The 14,475-nt window shown below is 45.3% G+C and overlaps 1 protein-coding gene across 2 annotated transcripts in view; it reads right to left on the bottom strand.

Moving 5' to 3' along the window:
- Nucleotides 1-14,475, bottom strand: part of INTS4 (integrator complex subunit 4) — a 42,923-nt gene that overhangs the window by 8,825 nt on the left and 19,623 nt on the right. For both annotated transcript variants that reach the window (XM_056561249.1, XM_056561250.1), the window contains exons 11-16: nt 12,632-12,837; nt 9,641-9,783; nt 7,860-7,975; nt 6,308-6,441; nt 4,917-5,074; nt 4,730-4,823 (exon numbers count right to left, since the gene is read on the bottom strand). In XM_056561249.1, coding sequence (XP_056417224.1) covers nt 4,730-4,823; nt 4,917-5,074; nt 6,308-6,441; nt 7,860-7,975; nt 9,641-9,783; nt 12,632-12,837 — 851 coding nt within the window. The remainder of the gene's footprint in view (nt 1-4,729; nt 4,824-4,916; nt 5,075-6,307; nt 6,442-7,859; nt 7,976-9,640; nt 9,784-12,631; nt 12,838-14,475) is intronic.

Raw genomic sequence — 14,475 nt, 5'->3', positions numbered from 1 at the left:
AGTGTATGCAATCAGAAGACTGCATGGTATAGCCCCCTGGAGGGGGGGGGGGCTAAAAAAATAAATAAAAGTAGATTTTTATACTTACTGTAAAATCTATTTCTCGGAGACTCATGGAGGGACACAGGAACCGTGGTGTATGCTGCTTGCCACTAGGAGGTTGACACTAGGCAAAAAAAGAAGTCTGCCCCTCCTGGCAGGATATACCCGCCGACTGACTCTGAGCTAATCAGTTTAGTTACAAAGCAGTAGGAGAGAGCCAAAAAGAGAGAAACAACATTGTCTGAGGAACAACCCAGACAAAAAAAATACAACAAAGACCCTCACCAAGAGACAACCAACCAAAACCTGGAAACCAACAACAGCTGATGGGTGGGTGCCATGTCCCCCAATGAAGCACCAAGAAATAGATTTTACAGTAAGTATAAAAATCTACATTGGGGGACACAGAAACCGTGGGACATCCTAAAGCAGTCCCTGGGGTGGGAATAACAAAATCTGAGCAAGAGGAAGTCAGGCGGAGGACTGAACCACCATCGCCTGCAAAACCTTGCGACCAAGTCCCGCAACGGCCGATGCAAAAGTGGTCACCTGATAGAACTTAGCAAAAGTGTGCACGGACGACCAAGTGGCCGCTTTGAACACCTGCACAGCAGAAGCCCTGTTCCGGACAGCCCAAGAGGCCCCCATGGAGCAGGTAGAGTTAACAGTAACTCGAAAGGGTAAAACCTTCCCTTTACAGCGGTACGCCTCCAAAATGGCCAACCAGATCCACCTGGAGATGGTCGCCTTAGAAGCAGGAAGACCCTTACGCTATCCATCGGGAATCACAAACAGCGAGTCACAGCGCCAAAAAGAAGAAGTGACCGACAGATAGGCCTTGAGGACTCAAACTAGGTCCAACTTATGGAGGGAGCGTTCCCGAGGATGGCAAAGGATTGGGACGGAAGGGAGGAGTCGGTCCAATGGATCACGAGCGCGTCTATGGCAAGTGCCAGAGGGTCCCGGGCTCTGGCCACAAAGAGGAACCTGAGGGTTCCGGCGGGAAGCAAACAGGTCCACGTCCGGAGTCCTCCAGCGGGAGCATGTTGCTGCAAACACCTCCGGATAAAGAGATCACTCCCCGTAGTCCGTCTCCTAATTGTCCACTCCCAAAATGAGTACTGCCGAAATAGAGGGAACGTAACACTCTGCCCATGCAAGAATCCTGGCTGCTTCCACCAGTGCCCCCCTAGTGATGGGCATAGGAAAATTGCCCTCAGTTTCAGAATGTTGATGGGGAGACGGGACTCCCAGGTCGACCAAAGGCCCTAGACCGTTCTGTCCTGGTACACTACTCCCCAGCCCAGGAGACTGGCATCGGTCGTCAAGACTGGAGGGGGAGAAAGGAACGACCCTCCCGGAGAAGAGGGGACTCAAGTCACCAAAGCAGGGAGTAGCGAACCCGAAGGGACGACCGGATTGGGGGGGGGGTTGGGGATGAAGAGATAGGGGAGACTTGTTGGCACAATCACGCCTTGGGACAGCAGGTTTTGTAGGGCAGACTGAAACGCCACAGCCAGGGCAGGGGACCTTGGAGGGCGGGACTGGAAAAACGATCCCGGGTAAAAGAACAAAAAACTCTATCCGGTAATCGTTGGTGACAACGTCCCTGACCCAGGCATCTGACACGTATGCAGCGCATACGTCCCGGAAAAGCCCCAGACGACCACCCACCCGAGGGGGAGCACCAAATGGGGGTGCCCCTTTAGGCAGAGGAAGGCTTGGCGGTACCGGGCTTCGAGGAAAAACAGCCTGACCGGGCACCAGACTTCCAAGGAGCCCTAGTTTTGAAGGAAGGCACTCCTGAGAAAGGAAGTTTCGTGAGAGAGCGCTTGGAAGCGGCGTCCGTGTTCCATGCCGCGTTCTGAGGAGAAGGATGCAGGAGCGCAGGGAGGAGTCAGCTGTGACCCCCAGAGCAACTGCTGGACAGGGATACGGCAAGGAGAGAATCATGTGACCGCAGAGACCCACGCTGCTATGGGATAGGATGCTTCCCTAAGCGTGCGCTGCCAATGATTGATGACACGCTGCATCATGCCAGGCCGCAAGAGGCAGGAGCATAAGGGGGACCCGGACCCAGAGTCGACCACCTGAAACTGACCGTTGGCGAGGGGGGGTTGACGGGACATACCTCATGTGCCGTGCCCCTACCTCGCAAGTGGGAGTCCAGGCAGCGCCATACTCCCGTCATTCCAACCTGTAAAAATAAAAAAAGGAGAAAAACTACTGACACTAAGCTAAAAACTGATTAGATCAGAGTCAGTGGGCGGGTATATCCTGCTGGGAGGAGCCGACTTCTTTGTTTGCCTAGTGTCAGCCTCCTAGTGGAATGCAGCCTATACCACGGTACCTGTGTTCCCCAATGTAGGCGACCAAGAAAAGAGAATACATGTGAATAAGCCCCCCCCCCCCCCATCCCTAATGAAAGCTTGAATCACCCCCGCCCCCTTTTTTCTATATTTTAAATAAGATAATGTAATAGAAAAAAAAATGTGGTACCGCCACGTGCATAAATGTCCAAACTATTAAACTATAAGGTTACCTAAACCGCTCGATGGAGTACACATAAAAAAAAAATTGTGAATTTTTGGTCACATCATATACCATAAAAAATAATAAAAAGCAATCAAAAAGTCCCATCAATACAAAAATGGTACCGATAAAAATTACAGACCACGGTGCAAAAATGAGCCCTCATACTGCCCCATATGCATAGAAATAAAAGAAGTTATAGGGGTCAGAAGATGACAATTTTAAACATACTAATTTTGGTGCATGTACACAGAGAAATTGGAGTTATAACACCACCTTAAGTATAAACATATAAATCTTTATTGAGATGTTTTACATAAAAAACATATAAATGCAAAAAATGAAGTAATGCAATGGAAATCCAACACAAAAATTATGAACACCAAAGTCCTAGAAAAAAACACCAAAGTCCTAGAAAAAAATACAACACAAACTCCCATGTGCCCCAATGACACCCATATATAAATGCAAAAAATGAAGTAATGCAATGGAAATCCAACACAAAAAAGCCTAGTCTTTTTTGTGTTGGATTTCCATTGCATTACTTCATTTTTTGCATTTATATATGGGTGTCATTGGGGCACATGGGAGTTTGTGTTGTATTTTTTTCTAGGACTTTGGTGTTCATAATTTTGGTGCATGTAGTTATAATTTTTTTTAACCCCTTGCCGCAAAACGCCGCTTATAAAAGGTGCTGCGGCACGGCATGATTATGAAGCGAGCTCAGGAGCTGAGCTCACATCATACCCGCACGGTCCCGACTGCTATCAGCAACCAGGACCAGTGGCTAATGCCGGACATCGCCATTCAGGCAGATGTCCGGCATTAACACTTTAGACGAGGCGATCAACGTTGGTCGCCGCGTCTAAAGTGAAAGTGAAAGCTTCCCGAGAGCTCAGTCAGGCTGATAGGGACCATCGCGGTGAAAACGCGATGTCCCGATCAGCTAGGACGCATCAGGAGGGCGCCTTACCTGCCTCCTGCGGGTCCGATCGGCAATAGATTGCTCCAAGCCTGAAATCCAGGCTTGAGCAATCAACTGCCGATAACACTGATCAATGCAATGCAATACAATGGCAGTGATCAGTGTATTGAATCAATGTACTGCATCTTATAGTCCCCTATGGGAGCTATAACATTGCAAAAAAATTAATTAATAAATAAATAAATAAAAAATGTAATAAAGATGATTTAACCCCTTCCCTAATAAAAGTCTGAATCACCCCCCTTTTCCCATAAAATAAAAAGCAATCATAAAGTTAGATCAAAACTAAAATGATACCGATAAAAACTTCAGATCGCGGCGCAAAAAAATTTACCTACATACCGCTCCGTACGAGGAAAAATAAAAACAGTTAAAGGGGTATTGGATAATCATAGGTGGAGACGTGAGGCGAAACAGAACGGGGATACAAAATCTGCTGCTGACAACAAGTGCAGGATGATGAGAAACTGCGGGCAGCATGAAACAGGGAGCACTCACAACACAGTATAGTCTACTCAAACAAAGAAAGAAATAAATAATAACAAAACTATGATCTACTCTGAAAATAATAAATGTGTATGTATTCTATATGTATTATATATATATATATATATATATATATATATATATATATATATATTTTAGTAAAAAAGTATATAAGTATATGTAATAATATTTATTTTCTTTAATCATATATAGTGTATATATATATATATATATATATATATATATACACACACACACAAAAAAAATTAAAAATATATTTTATAAATTTTTTGTATACATATTTATATCTAAAACTAAATTTTATATATATATATATATATATATATATATATATATATATATGTTAGATTGTAAAAATTATATATATATGTATATTGAAAAAAATACAATACATTTATTTATATTTTTTTATTTATTTATTTATGTTCAAAATAGATCCTAGTGTGTCGCGATCCCTACACCTGTTTCATGCTGCCCACGATTTCTCATCATCCTGCACTATACATATATATATTTTTCTATTGCTGGGATCATAGTAACTCGTCACGGGGGGGGGGTCCTGTGGTGCTTTGGAGGAAGTGCTGGTCCATGTAATGTCTCCTGTTATACGCAGTGGGGTCAGAGAAAGCTGAAATACAGGCACCTCAGAGGATCAGGACCAACCTTGATAAGCAGCAGGTGACAGCGCAGGTAGGTTGCCGAGAAGTCCGCCATGCCGGCCAGCTCCGACTGGAGCTCCCCTATTCTCTGCAGGTCCCTGGAGGAGGAGAAATTCTATGTGAATCCTACAAGACGACACTTTTCCCCTCTTACACCCCATCTATAGGATTAAGATGTAGGAGCCATTTACCGGATAGTGAACTCGAGAAGCTGCTGCGTCCCCTGGATATCCAGATTTTGCAGGTTGTGGACTCTCTCCAGGCTGTTCTGCAGAAACTGCTGGGAAGGGTCCTCAGGAGAAGACTGGTGCTCCAGATTTGGGATCCAGGACCATTTTACTCCGGGCAGCTAAGGGATAGAGAAGGAGGAGATGTAAAGATGGATTTAAAGGGGTACTCCAGTGAAAAACTATTTTTTTTTAAATCAACTTGTGCCAGAAAGTTAAACAGATTTGTAAATTACTTCTATTAAAAAATCTTAATCCTTCCAGTACTTATCAGCTGCTGTACACTACAGAGGAAGTTGTGTAGTCCTTTCCAGTCTGACCACAGTGCTCTCTGCTGCCACCTCTGTCCGTGTCAGGAACTGTCCAAAGCTGGATAGGTTTGCTATGGAGATTTGGTCCTGCTCTGGACAGTTCCTGACATGGACAGAGGTGTCAGTAGAGAGCACTGTGGCCAGACTGGAAAGAACTACACAACTTCCTGTGGAGCATACAGCAGCTGATAAGTACTGGAAGGATTAAGATTTTTAATAGAAGTCATTTACAAATCTGTTTAACTTTCTGGCACCAGTTGATTTAAAATAAAATTATTTTTCACCGGAGTACCCCTTTAAGTGAGCCACAGCACAAGTCTGCAGAGCCAAGGTTCCCAGAATGCCTTGCAATGGCTGCAGCATGACATGGTGCACCTGCCTTGTCCTGATCTTTGTGCTAACCCTATGCATCCATTATATCAGTGTTTTCCAACCAGTGTGCCTCCTGCTGTTGCAAAACTACAACTCCCAGCATGTGCGGACAGCCAACAGCTGTCTGGGCATGCTGGGAGTTGTAGTTTTGCAACAGCAGGAGCAAAAATGGTTGGGATAGACTGTATATCTTGGCATCCAAAATGCAACCCCACCCCCTCTTAAAGGGGTACTCCGGCCCTGAGACATCTTATCCCCTATCCAAAGAATAGGGGATAAGATGCCTGATTGCAGCATCGCTCCGGTTCTGATTACTGGCGATCACGGGGACGGAACATAGTGACGTCACAGCTCCGCCCCCGTGTGACGTCACGCTTCGCCCCCTCAATGCAAGCCTATGGCTTGCATTGAGGGGGGCGGAGCGTGACGTCACACGGGGGCGGGGCCGTGATGTCACTATGCTCCGGGGGCTGATTCTAGCGGGGTGCGGTGTGGAAGATCATGGGGGTCCCCAGTGGCGGGACTCCCGCGATCAGGCATCTTATCCCCTATCCTTTGGATAGGGGATAAGATGTCTTAGCGCCGGAGTACCCCTTTAACAACTATTGTTCCAACTATTGTTTCGCCATATTAAATGCCCCGCTGGACCCCCCATTTCCAGAGGTTACTCACAGTCAGAGCAGGAACCAGATGGCAGAGACTGTCCCGCAGGTAGGAATAGTGGCGGAACGTGTGGTCGGAGAACAGAGCCGGCATGGTGGGGCAAGTCTTCGCCGCGTTGAATATCAAAACCAAAACCGCTATATCTGATACACATCCGCTAAGGTCTGATGACTAAATTTCCATTCAGTGACAGCAAGCAGAAGTCTTACAAGCAAAAAAATTCATATGGTACATACAGTATATTACAGATATATAGAGTGGTGGTATTGCCATGAGATGACATCACTTTAAGAACAATGCAGGTCCCAACTCTGGGACCCCCCGACTGATAAGAATGAAGGGGCTGCTGCACTGGTTTTTCCCTGTGTAGCAGATCCCAGCAACCCAGATAAAGCAAGGACTTTAAAGAATACCTGTCATGATCTTGTTAAATGTTATAATCCTCCCAGGTCACTGCCCCCATCATGATAAACCACCCCCGGCCTTTATTTGTATTATTTGTTCGTTTTCTACATTGTATCGCTCTGTATTTTTGGCTCAGTCTCTGACTGAGAAGGGGCGTTCCCCAGCAGGCGTGACATCATCTGAAGCCATACAGGGGGGGAACCAGGTATCGGGGGGGGGGGGGGACTCCATTAGATAATAAAACCCCTGAAAGAGTATGTTCACAAGCACAGGATCTGCTGCATATTTTCTGCTGCCTATTTTGAATAAGCAGCAGAAAAAAAATCCAATACGTGTGAACATATTCTGGACCCTAAAAACTTCCCTCTTATCCACATGTTGAGGGATAAGTGTCTGACCTCTAGAACTAGGGATCGACCAATTATCAGTTTGGCCGATATTATCGGCCGATATTCACCATTTTGGGCGTTATCGGTATCGGCAACTACCTTGCCGGTAATCCGATAATGCGCCGCCGGGAACAGGTAATTATAAAACCGGGGATGGGGGAGGCAATGGGGCAGTGGCCGGGGCGGTGGTGGTGGGGGGGGGGGGGAAGGGGGGGGGTCAGTCGCGGTGGCGGTGATAGGACTCAGGAGGACCCCCGGACAGGCAGGGGGAGAGAAGCGTGTGGAGGCGGCGGTCTATGGCACCGCAAAAGCCGCTGCAGTTCATTGATTTAAAGCGCCCGCTTTAAATCAATGATCTGCAGCGGTGTCGCCAGGGGGATAAATAGCCGATAACTTATACCGGAATATCGGTATAAGTTATCGGCTATCGGCCCTAACCTCCACAGATTATCGGTATCGGCCCTAAAAAAAAAAAATCAATATATGTCGATCCCTATCTAGAACTTCCCTGGATCTTTAAAACAGGGTCCCAGAGATACCCAAGCATTGTATTAGGGTAGCTCCAGCGCTCCAATAGACAATACATGCAGTGGGGAGAGTCAGGGCCCATTCGGAAGATTGTGGGGGAGCCCCAGAGTTTAGACCGTCCATAAACAGCCATTTATGCCCTATCTTGGGGATAGGTTTTTATGTGCCCCAAATATCTCCTAAAGGACAAACACCCTGTATCACACACATCATAATTTATAGGTGCGTATAATGGATACACGCTGGATCATCCATATCAGGTTCTGGAGTATCGAAGAAGGGGTGTGTGCTCAGGAGATCGGGTACCAGGGACAGGACCAGGGTGGGGTGTCTGCTGCCCAGGAACTTCAGACATCTGCAGAATGAGAACAATATAAAAGGATTAAAGAGTGCCCGTAATGATCTTGTTAAATGTTCTAATCCTCTCAGTTCCTCCCATCATGATAAACCATCCCCTGCCTTTATTTTTTAGTTTTCTACCTTGATATCGCTCTGTATTTTCTGCTCAGTCTCAGTCAGAGTCACAGACTGGGAAGGGGCGTTCCCCAGCAGGCGTGACATCATCTGAAGCCGTACAGGGGAGAACTTCCTCCCTCACTCTGCTACACACAGCCCAGAGCAGTTCAGTGTGAGATGTGCTATGATTGGCTAAGGCAGCACCCTCCCCCCCTCAGCACTCCAGACTGCATTTCCTGTGACATGTCAAAAGTTTTTCTAAGTGACACTTTCAATCTGTCAACAGCGACACCTGATAAATGCCGGTTTATCAAATTATTTGTATTCTGGGATGCTGTACTGCAGGAATTTCCCTGTATTGGCGAAGTTAGCCGTCTGATAAAACAATTGAACAAATCCTTTAAAGGGGAATTCCTGGAATTAATTTTTTTATGTGACTATGCTACAGCGGCTGTAAAGTTAGTGTAGTCCATAATATAGTGTCTGTTAGAGATCGACCGATTATCGGTTTGGCCGATATTATCGGCCGATATTCACGATTTTGGACGTTATTGGCAATTAGCTTGCCGATAATCCGATAATGTCTCGCACCGCACGCCACCCCATTGCCTCCCCCATCCCCGGTTTTCTAATTACCTGTTCGCGGGGTCCGCGATACTTCTGGCTCCTGCGGCGTCCTGCGTTACGTTGTGCGCTGCGCAATGACGAGTGACGTCAGTGACAGCACAATGACAGCACAGGACGGGAGCCAGAAGTAGCGCGGGCCCCGGACCCCGGGAACAGGTAATTATAAAACTGGAGATGGGGGAGGCAATGGGGCAGCGGCGGTGGGGGGTGGTGATGGGGGTTAGCGGCTGTGGTTGGGAGGACCCCCGGACAGGCAGGGGGAGAGAAGCAGGTGGCGGCGGTCTCTGGCCCAGTAAAAGCCGCTGCAGTTCATTGATTTAAAGCGCCCGCCACCTGATTGATTTAAAGGGCTCGGTGGTGAAATAGCCGATAACAGATTATCGGTATCGGCCCTAAAAAAAAAAAAATCGATATCGGTCGATCCCTAGTGTCAGTACCTGTGTGTGATGATTTTCTAACAATTCTTCTGTGATTTTCACCACAATATTTATTTATACCAGCATACAAAATGACTGTTGTCTCAGATTTTTCCCAGGTTGCAATGCGGCCAAGAACTGACATCACTAGTCAGCTGATGACAGAGAGCCTGTCTGCTTCAATGGGTGGAGGGATCGCTTGGTGGGGGGGGAGAGAGATCAATCCGCATCTAATGCACAGGTCTTTTGAATGGATGCAGCTCATTTATGTTTTAATGTGTGGGAGGGAGGAAAATGGAATTATGGGATTTGTAGGCAAAAAGAAGAAAACTCAAACAGGAAATACCAGTTCACAAAAAGCTAACCACAGTATTATGGTAATCTCACAACATAGCGATTTAGCCCCAAGACAAGCGCAGATCCTTCCTGAGCATGTCCATTACTGCCTGCCAGGTACAGACTAAAATCACCTTATGGTGGAGAACCCCTTTAAACACTGATAATACATGTGTGATAGTTACTTCCAGATGGACTCCCGGTCTGTGGGGTACTTGGAGAGGTTCTTCAGAAGTTCCACCAGGGCGAGGTGAATACATTCCTTTGTGGAGACGTTTGTACAACACAGCAGCTCATGTAAAGCCTCGCGGATGTCCCTGGAAGAGTCCTAGAGAAGACACGTAAGGAACATGGCATTTCACAGACGGCCGTAGATGGGACAACTTGATCCACAGTTTGCATTGCTAACACTAGTCATTATAGGTATGGCCAGGATTAAAGGGGTACTCCACTGGAAAACATATTTTTTATTTTTTTTAAACTGGTGCCAGAAAGTTAAACAGATTTGTAAATTACTTCTATTTAAAAAAAAATCTTAATCCTTCCAGTACTCATCAGCTGCTGTATGCTACAGAGGAGGTTCTTTTCTTTTGGAATTTATTTTCTGTCTGACCACAGTGCTCTCTGCTGACATTTTAGGAACTGTCTTGAGTAGGAGCAAAATCCCCATAGCAAACTTCTCCTGCTCTGGACAGTTCCTGACATGGCCAGAGGTGTCAGCAGAGAGCACTGTGGTGAGACTGGAAAGGAAATCCGAAATGAAAAGAATTTCCTCTGGAGCATACAGCAGCTGATAAGTACTGGAAGGATTAAGATTTTTTTTTTTTTTTTTAAGTAGAAGTCATTTACAAATCTGTTTAACTTTCTGGGACCAGTTGATTTAAAAAATAAATAATGTTTTCCAGTGGAGTGCCCCTTTTAAGAGCAGTGTTTCCCAACCAGGGTGCCTCCAGTTGTTGCAAAACTACAACTCCCAGCATGCCCGGACAGCCGTTGGCTGTCCGGGCATGCTGGGAGTTGTAGTTTTGCAACAGCTGGAGGCACCCTGGTTGGAAGGATGAAATAGAAATCTCCTTTGTCCTGCTGAGAGTCTAACGTAGGGGGAAGGAGCTGCCCATTCCCCAACCTGAGACTAAGGCATCTCCATTAAAGGAAAACGGTCATCAACACTAAACCCAATACACTGGATTATAATGTGGGTGAACAGGATCCCAAAGAGGGGGGACACCAATCGTGTCATTCAATTCCATTGTTCTTGACTAGGAGGCATTCTGCTGCCATAGGGAAACACGTAAACATCAGTCACTTCAAAATACAATGTGTTAAAGCCCCTTAAAAAATACACTAACAGTGGCCCCTTTAGTTACAATATTAATTGGATTCAGGACGACTATTGTATGTTGAGACCATAACCTGGTAATTGCTACGGAAGCCCCAAAAATAAAATAAAAAAGTTTGGGGATTAAAGAAAAATAAGTAGATAACTACCATAATACATATAAAGCAAATCCTTACATATAAAAGTAATAAAGATCTGCTGGGAGCTGTAATCACTGTCTATGTAGAGGACAGAAGCTTCTTCAGGGTCCTGTACAGAGCACAGTGTCCTAAAAAAGTAACATGGAGCCACCTCACCTGGTGTCCAAAGGAGCAGGTAACCCTGGGACAGGAAAAGAGTACAGAACATGTAGTACCTCCCTGTACTGTAGGGGGCGCTACCAGACACCAGTAAGTGCATACACTTCTGTACCACTCTTTACCTGTATTACTGAACATGTAATACCTCCCTGTACTGTAGGGGGCGCTACCAGACACCAGTCAGTGCATACACTTCAGTAATACAGGTAGAGAGTACAGAACATGTAATACCTCCCTGTACTGTAGGGGGCGCTACCAGACACCAGTCAGTACATACACTTCAGTAATACAGGTAAAGAGTGGTAAAGAACATGTAATACCTCCTTGTACTGTAGGGTGCGCTACCAGACACCAGTCAGTGCATACACTTCAGTAATACAGGTAAAGAGAAGTACAGAACATGTAATACCTCCCTGTACTGTAGGGGGTGCTACCAGACACCAGTCAGTGCATACACTTCAGTAATACAGGTAAAGAGTGGTACAGAACATGTAATACCTCCCTGTACTGTAGGGGGCGCTACCATACACCAGTCAGTGCATACACTTCAGTAATACAGGTAAAGAGTACAGAACATGTAATACCTCCCTGTACTGTAGGGGGCGCTACCATACACCAGTCAGTGCATACACTTCAGTAATACAGGTAAAGAGTACAGAACATGTAATACCTCCCTGTACTGTAGGGGGCGCTACCATACACCAGTCAGTGCATACACTTCAGTAATACAGGTAAAGAGCATGCTTGAAAAAGGCTCCAGGAGGAGCTGAAACGTTGTAATGCTGACATGAGATATTAAATCACTTATTTTGTTGGAGTGCTGCGCCTGTATCTGGTTTTTATCTTGGATGGACTCTGATCAAGTCCTTTGGGACGCTGGCACCAATTTTTTGGTTGGACTGGATAAGTAGTGCTGCTTTATTTTGGGATTATGAATATATATATATATATATATATATATATATATATATATATATATATATATATATATATATATATTTTTATTATTATTATTATTTTTTTTATAAATACATTTTAGATTAAAAAAAATAAAAAAAATAGATATTAAAATAACAATCCGTGTGTATTGTTCACTAGTGTTGAGCGGCATAGGCCATATTCGAATTCGCGAATATATGGACGAATATTCGTCATATATTCGCGTTTTATTTTCGCATATGCAAATATTCGCGTTTGCGAAAATTAACATATGCGAAAATTTGCATATACAAAAACCTGTAAAAGCAGAAATTCGCATATGCGAAAATTAACATATGCAAATTTTCGCATATGCGAAAATTCGCACGCCAGTCTCACACAGTAGTATTACAGCCTTCTTTACACCACACAAGCTGGAAGCAGAGAGGAATGATCACTGTGATGTGTACTGTGAAAAAAAAAAAAATAAATAAATAAATAAATAAATAAAAAAAAACGAATATTCGTAATTACGAATATATAGTGCTATATTCGCGAATATGCGATATTCGCGAATAAAATTCGTATTGCGAATATTCGCGAGCAACACTATTGTTCACCTCTAGCACAGCCAGCACAGTGTCCAGCTGATCCTCCCGGAGGGTTATGTTGTCTGAGATCTTGCGCATGGTGTGTATGGATTGCAGCCGCACTTCTTCTATCTCATCATTGAACATGTCCACCAGGAAATCTAAGCACTTCTCTGCGAAGGGGCGGGAGGAGCGAGCCAGGAGACACAGGGATTCCACCGCCGCGATCCTCACCTCTATAGTAAACCAAAAAGTGATCAGCGGAGACAACAACCGGTTAATACTGTATAGTCTTCACCCCCTCAGTTTTATTATCAGCACCATAGACATGCATTAGAATGTTCTGCAGCTTTACCCCCTGCGATCAGATACTTATAGGGGATACGTTTTTTAAACCGTACCCGTCAGATACAACAACAAATAATAATTTTTAATATATCACTCGGTACCTAATCCTGACCATGTACAGTGGTCCCTCAACATATGATATTAATTGGTTCCAGGAGAACCATCATATGTTGAAACCATCATATGTCGAGTACATATGTCTATGTAAAAATGGTAATTGGTTCTGGGGCCTCGGAACCATTGTATGTTGAATACATATCTCTATGGGAAACTGCTAATTGGTTCTGGGATGACCATTGTATGTGGAGTGTATGGGGAGTGTTTAACAAACCAGGGTGCCTCCAGCTGTTGCACAACTACAACTCCCAGCATGCATGTACAGCCATTGACTGTCTGGGCATGCTGGGAGTTATAGTTTTGCAACAGCTGGAGGCACACTGATAGGGAAACATTGATATATGGGGTGTATAGTGTGTAAATGTATTGTATGTGATGTGTGACATCGCATACAGTACTGTACAGTTCTTTAAATACCTTCAGGGGGGAACAGAATGTCCTCCATTACGATCCTGCCGACTACAGCTCTATAGGAAAGGAAGGGGAGCAGCTCATTGGATGCCTGCAGCAAGATGCTGCAGGCTATTGGCTATAGCTGCACTGGGGGGCGGGGCTTACACGGAGCTCACAGTGGAAGCCTATATGAGTTAGCAGGACAGCATGTGAGTAACAGGAGGCAGAACGGGGCACACGGGGCACATTAAACAACTATCTGTCAGTTGGTGAAGTTGTCAGCGCTGTCAGATCGCTGTTTGTACGATGGCCCCGACACACAGCAGCATCATATATCGATGCTGCCTTCAACATACGATGGGCTCTGAGAGGCCATCATATGTTGAAATGATCATATGTCGAGGCCATCATAAGTCGAGGGGTCACTGTACATCTAATTTTTATGTGTCTAGAACCTTTATTTTTTTATTACATTTAATTTAGCTCACTAGTCTGAATTCCCCTCAAAGGAAGGGGGCGTGGCCTCACTGTGCAGGTCTCCTCCCCCTCCCATGCCACCTCACTCCTGCTGGGTAAGGCTGAATGGGGCTGTCTCTGACAGCCCCATTCACCCTTTTTTACGGGGTCACCAGAGACCCGACTGACTCGGAATCGCCGGTCCGAATAGAGGTCTCAGGACCCCCCAGGGGTTTGCAGGGGGTGCCTGCTGATAGACATTAGCAGTCATCCCTGTCTGGTCCCCGCCCAGCGGGGACCGGAATTCCCACAGGCGTACAGGTACACCCTGGGTCCTTAAGTACCAGGGCGCCGGGGCGTACCTGTACGCCCTGGGCCCCTAAGTGGTTAAAGAGGCACTGTCATTATGAAAAACTTTTTATATTTGTCGTACTACTGATAAGATGACTTTTTTAAATATACATTTAAAAAAGTAAAAATTTTACTTTAAAAAATAAAAAACGAAAATAGCCGCCACTAGGGGTAATCTATATTTATGCAGACAGACTACTCTGTATTTT

The sequence above is a fragment of the Hyla sarda genome, chromosome 2, assembly GCF_029499605.1.
Source record: "Hyla sarda isolate aHylSar1 chromosome 2, aHylSar1.hap1, whole genome shotgun sequence".
Taxonomy (NCBI): Eukaryota; Metazoa; Chordata; class Amphibia; order Anura; family Hylidae; genus Hyla; species Hyla sarda.
This window is presented reverse-complemented; position numbering and strand designations above follow the sequence as displayed.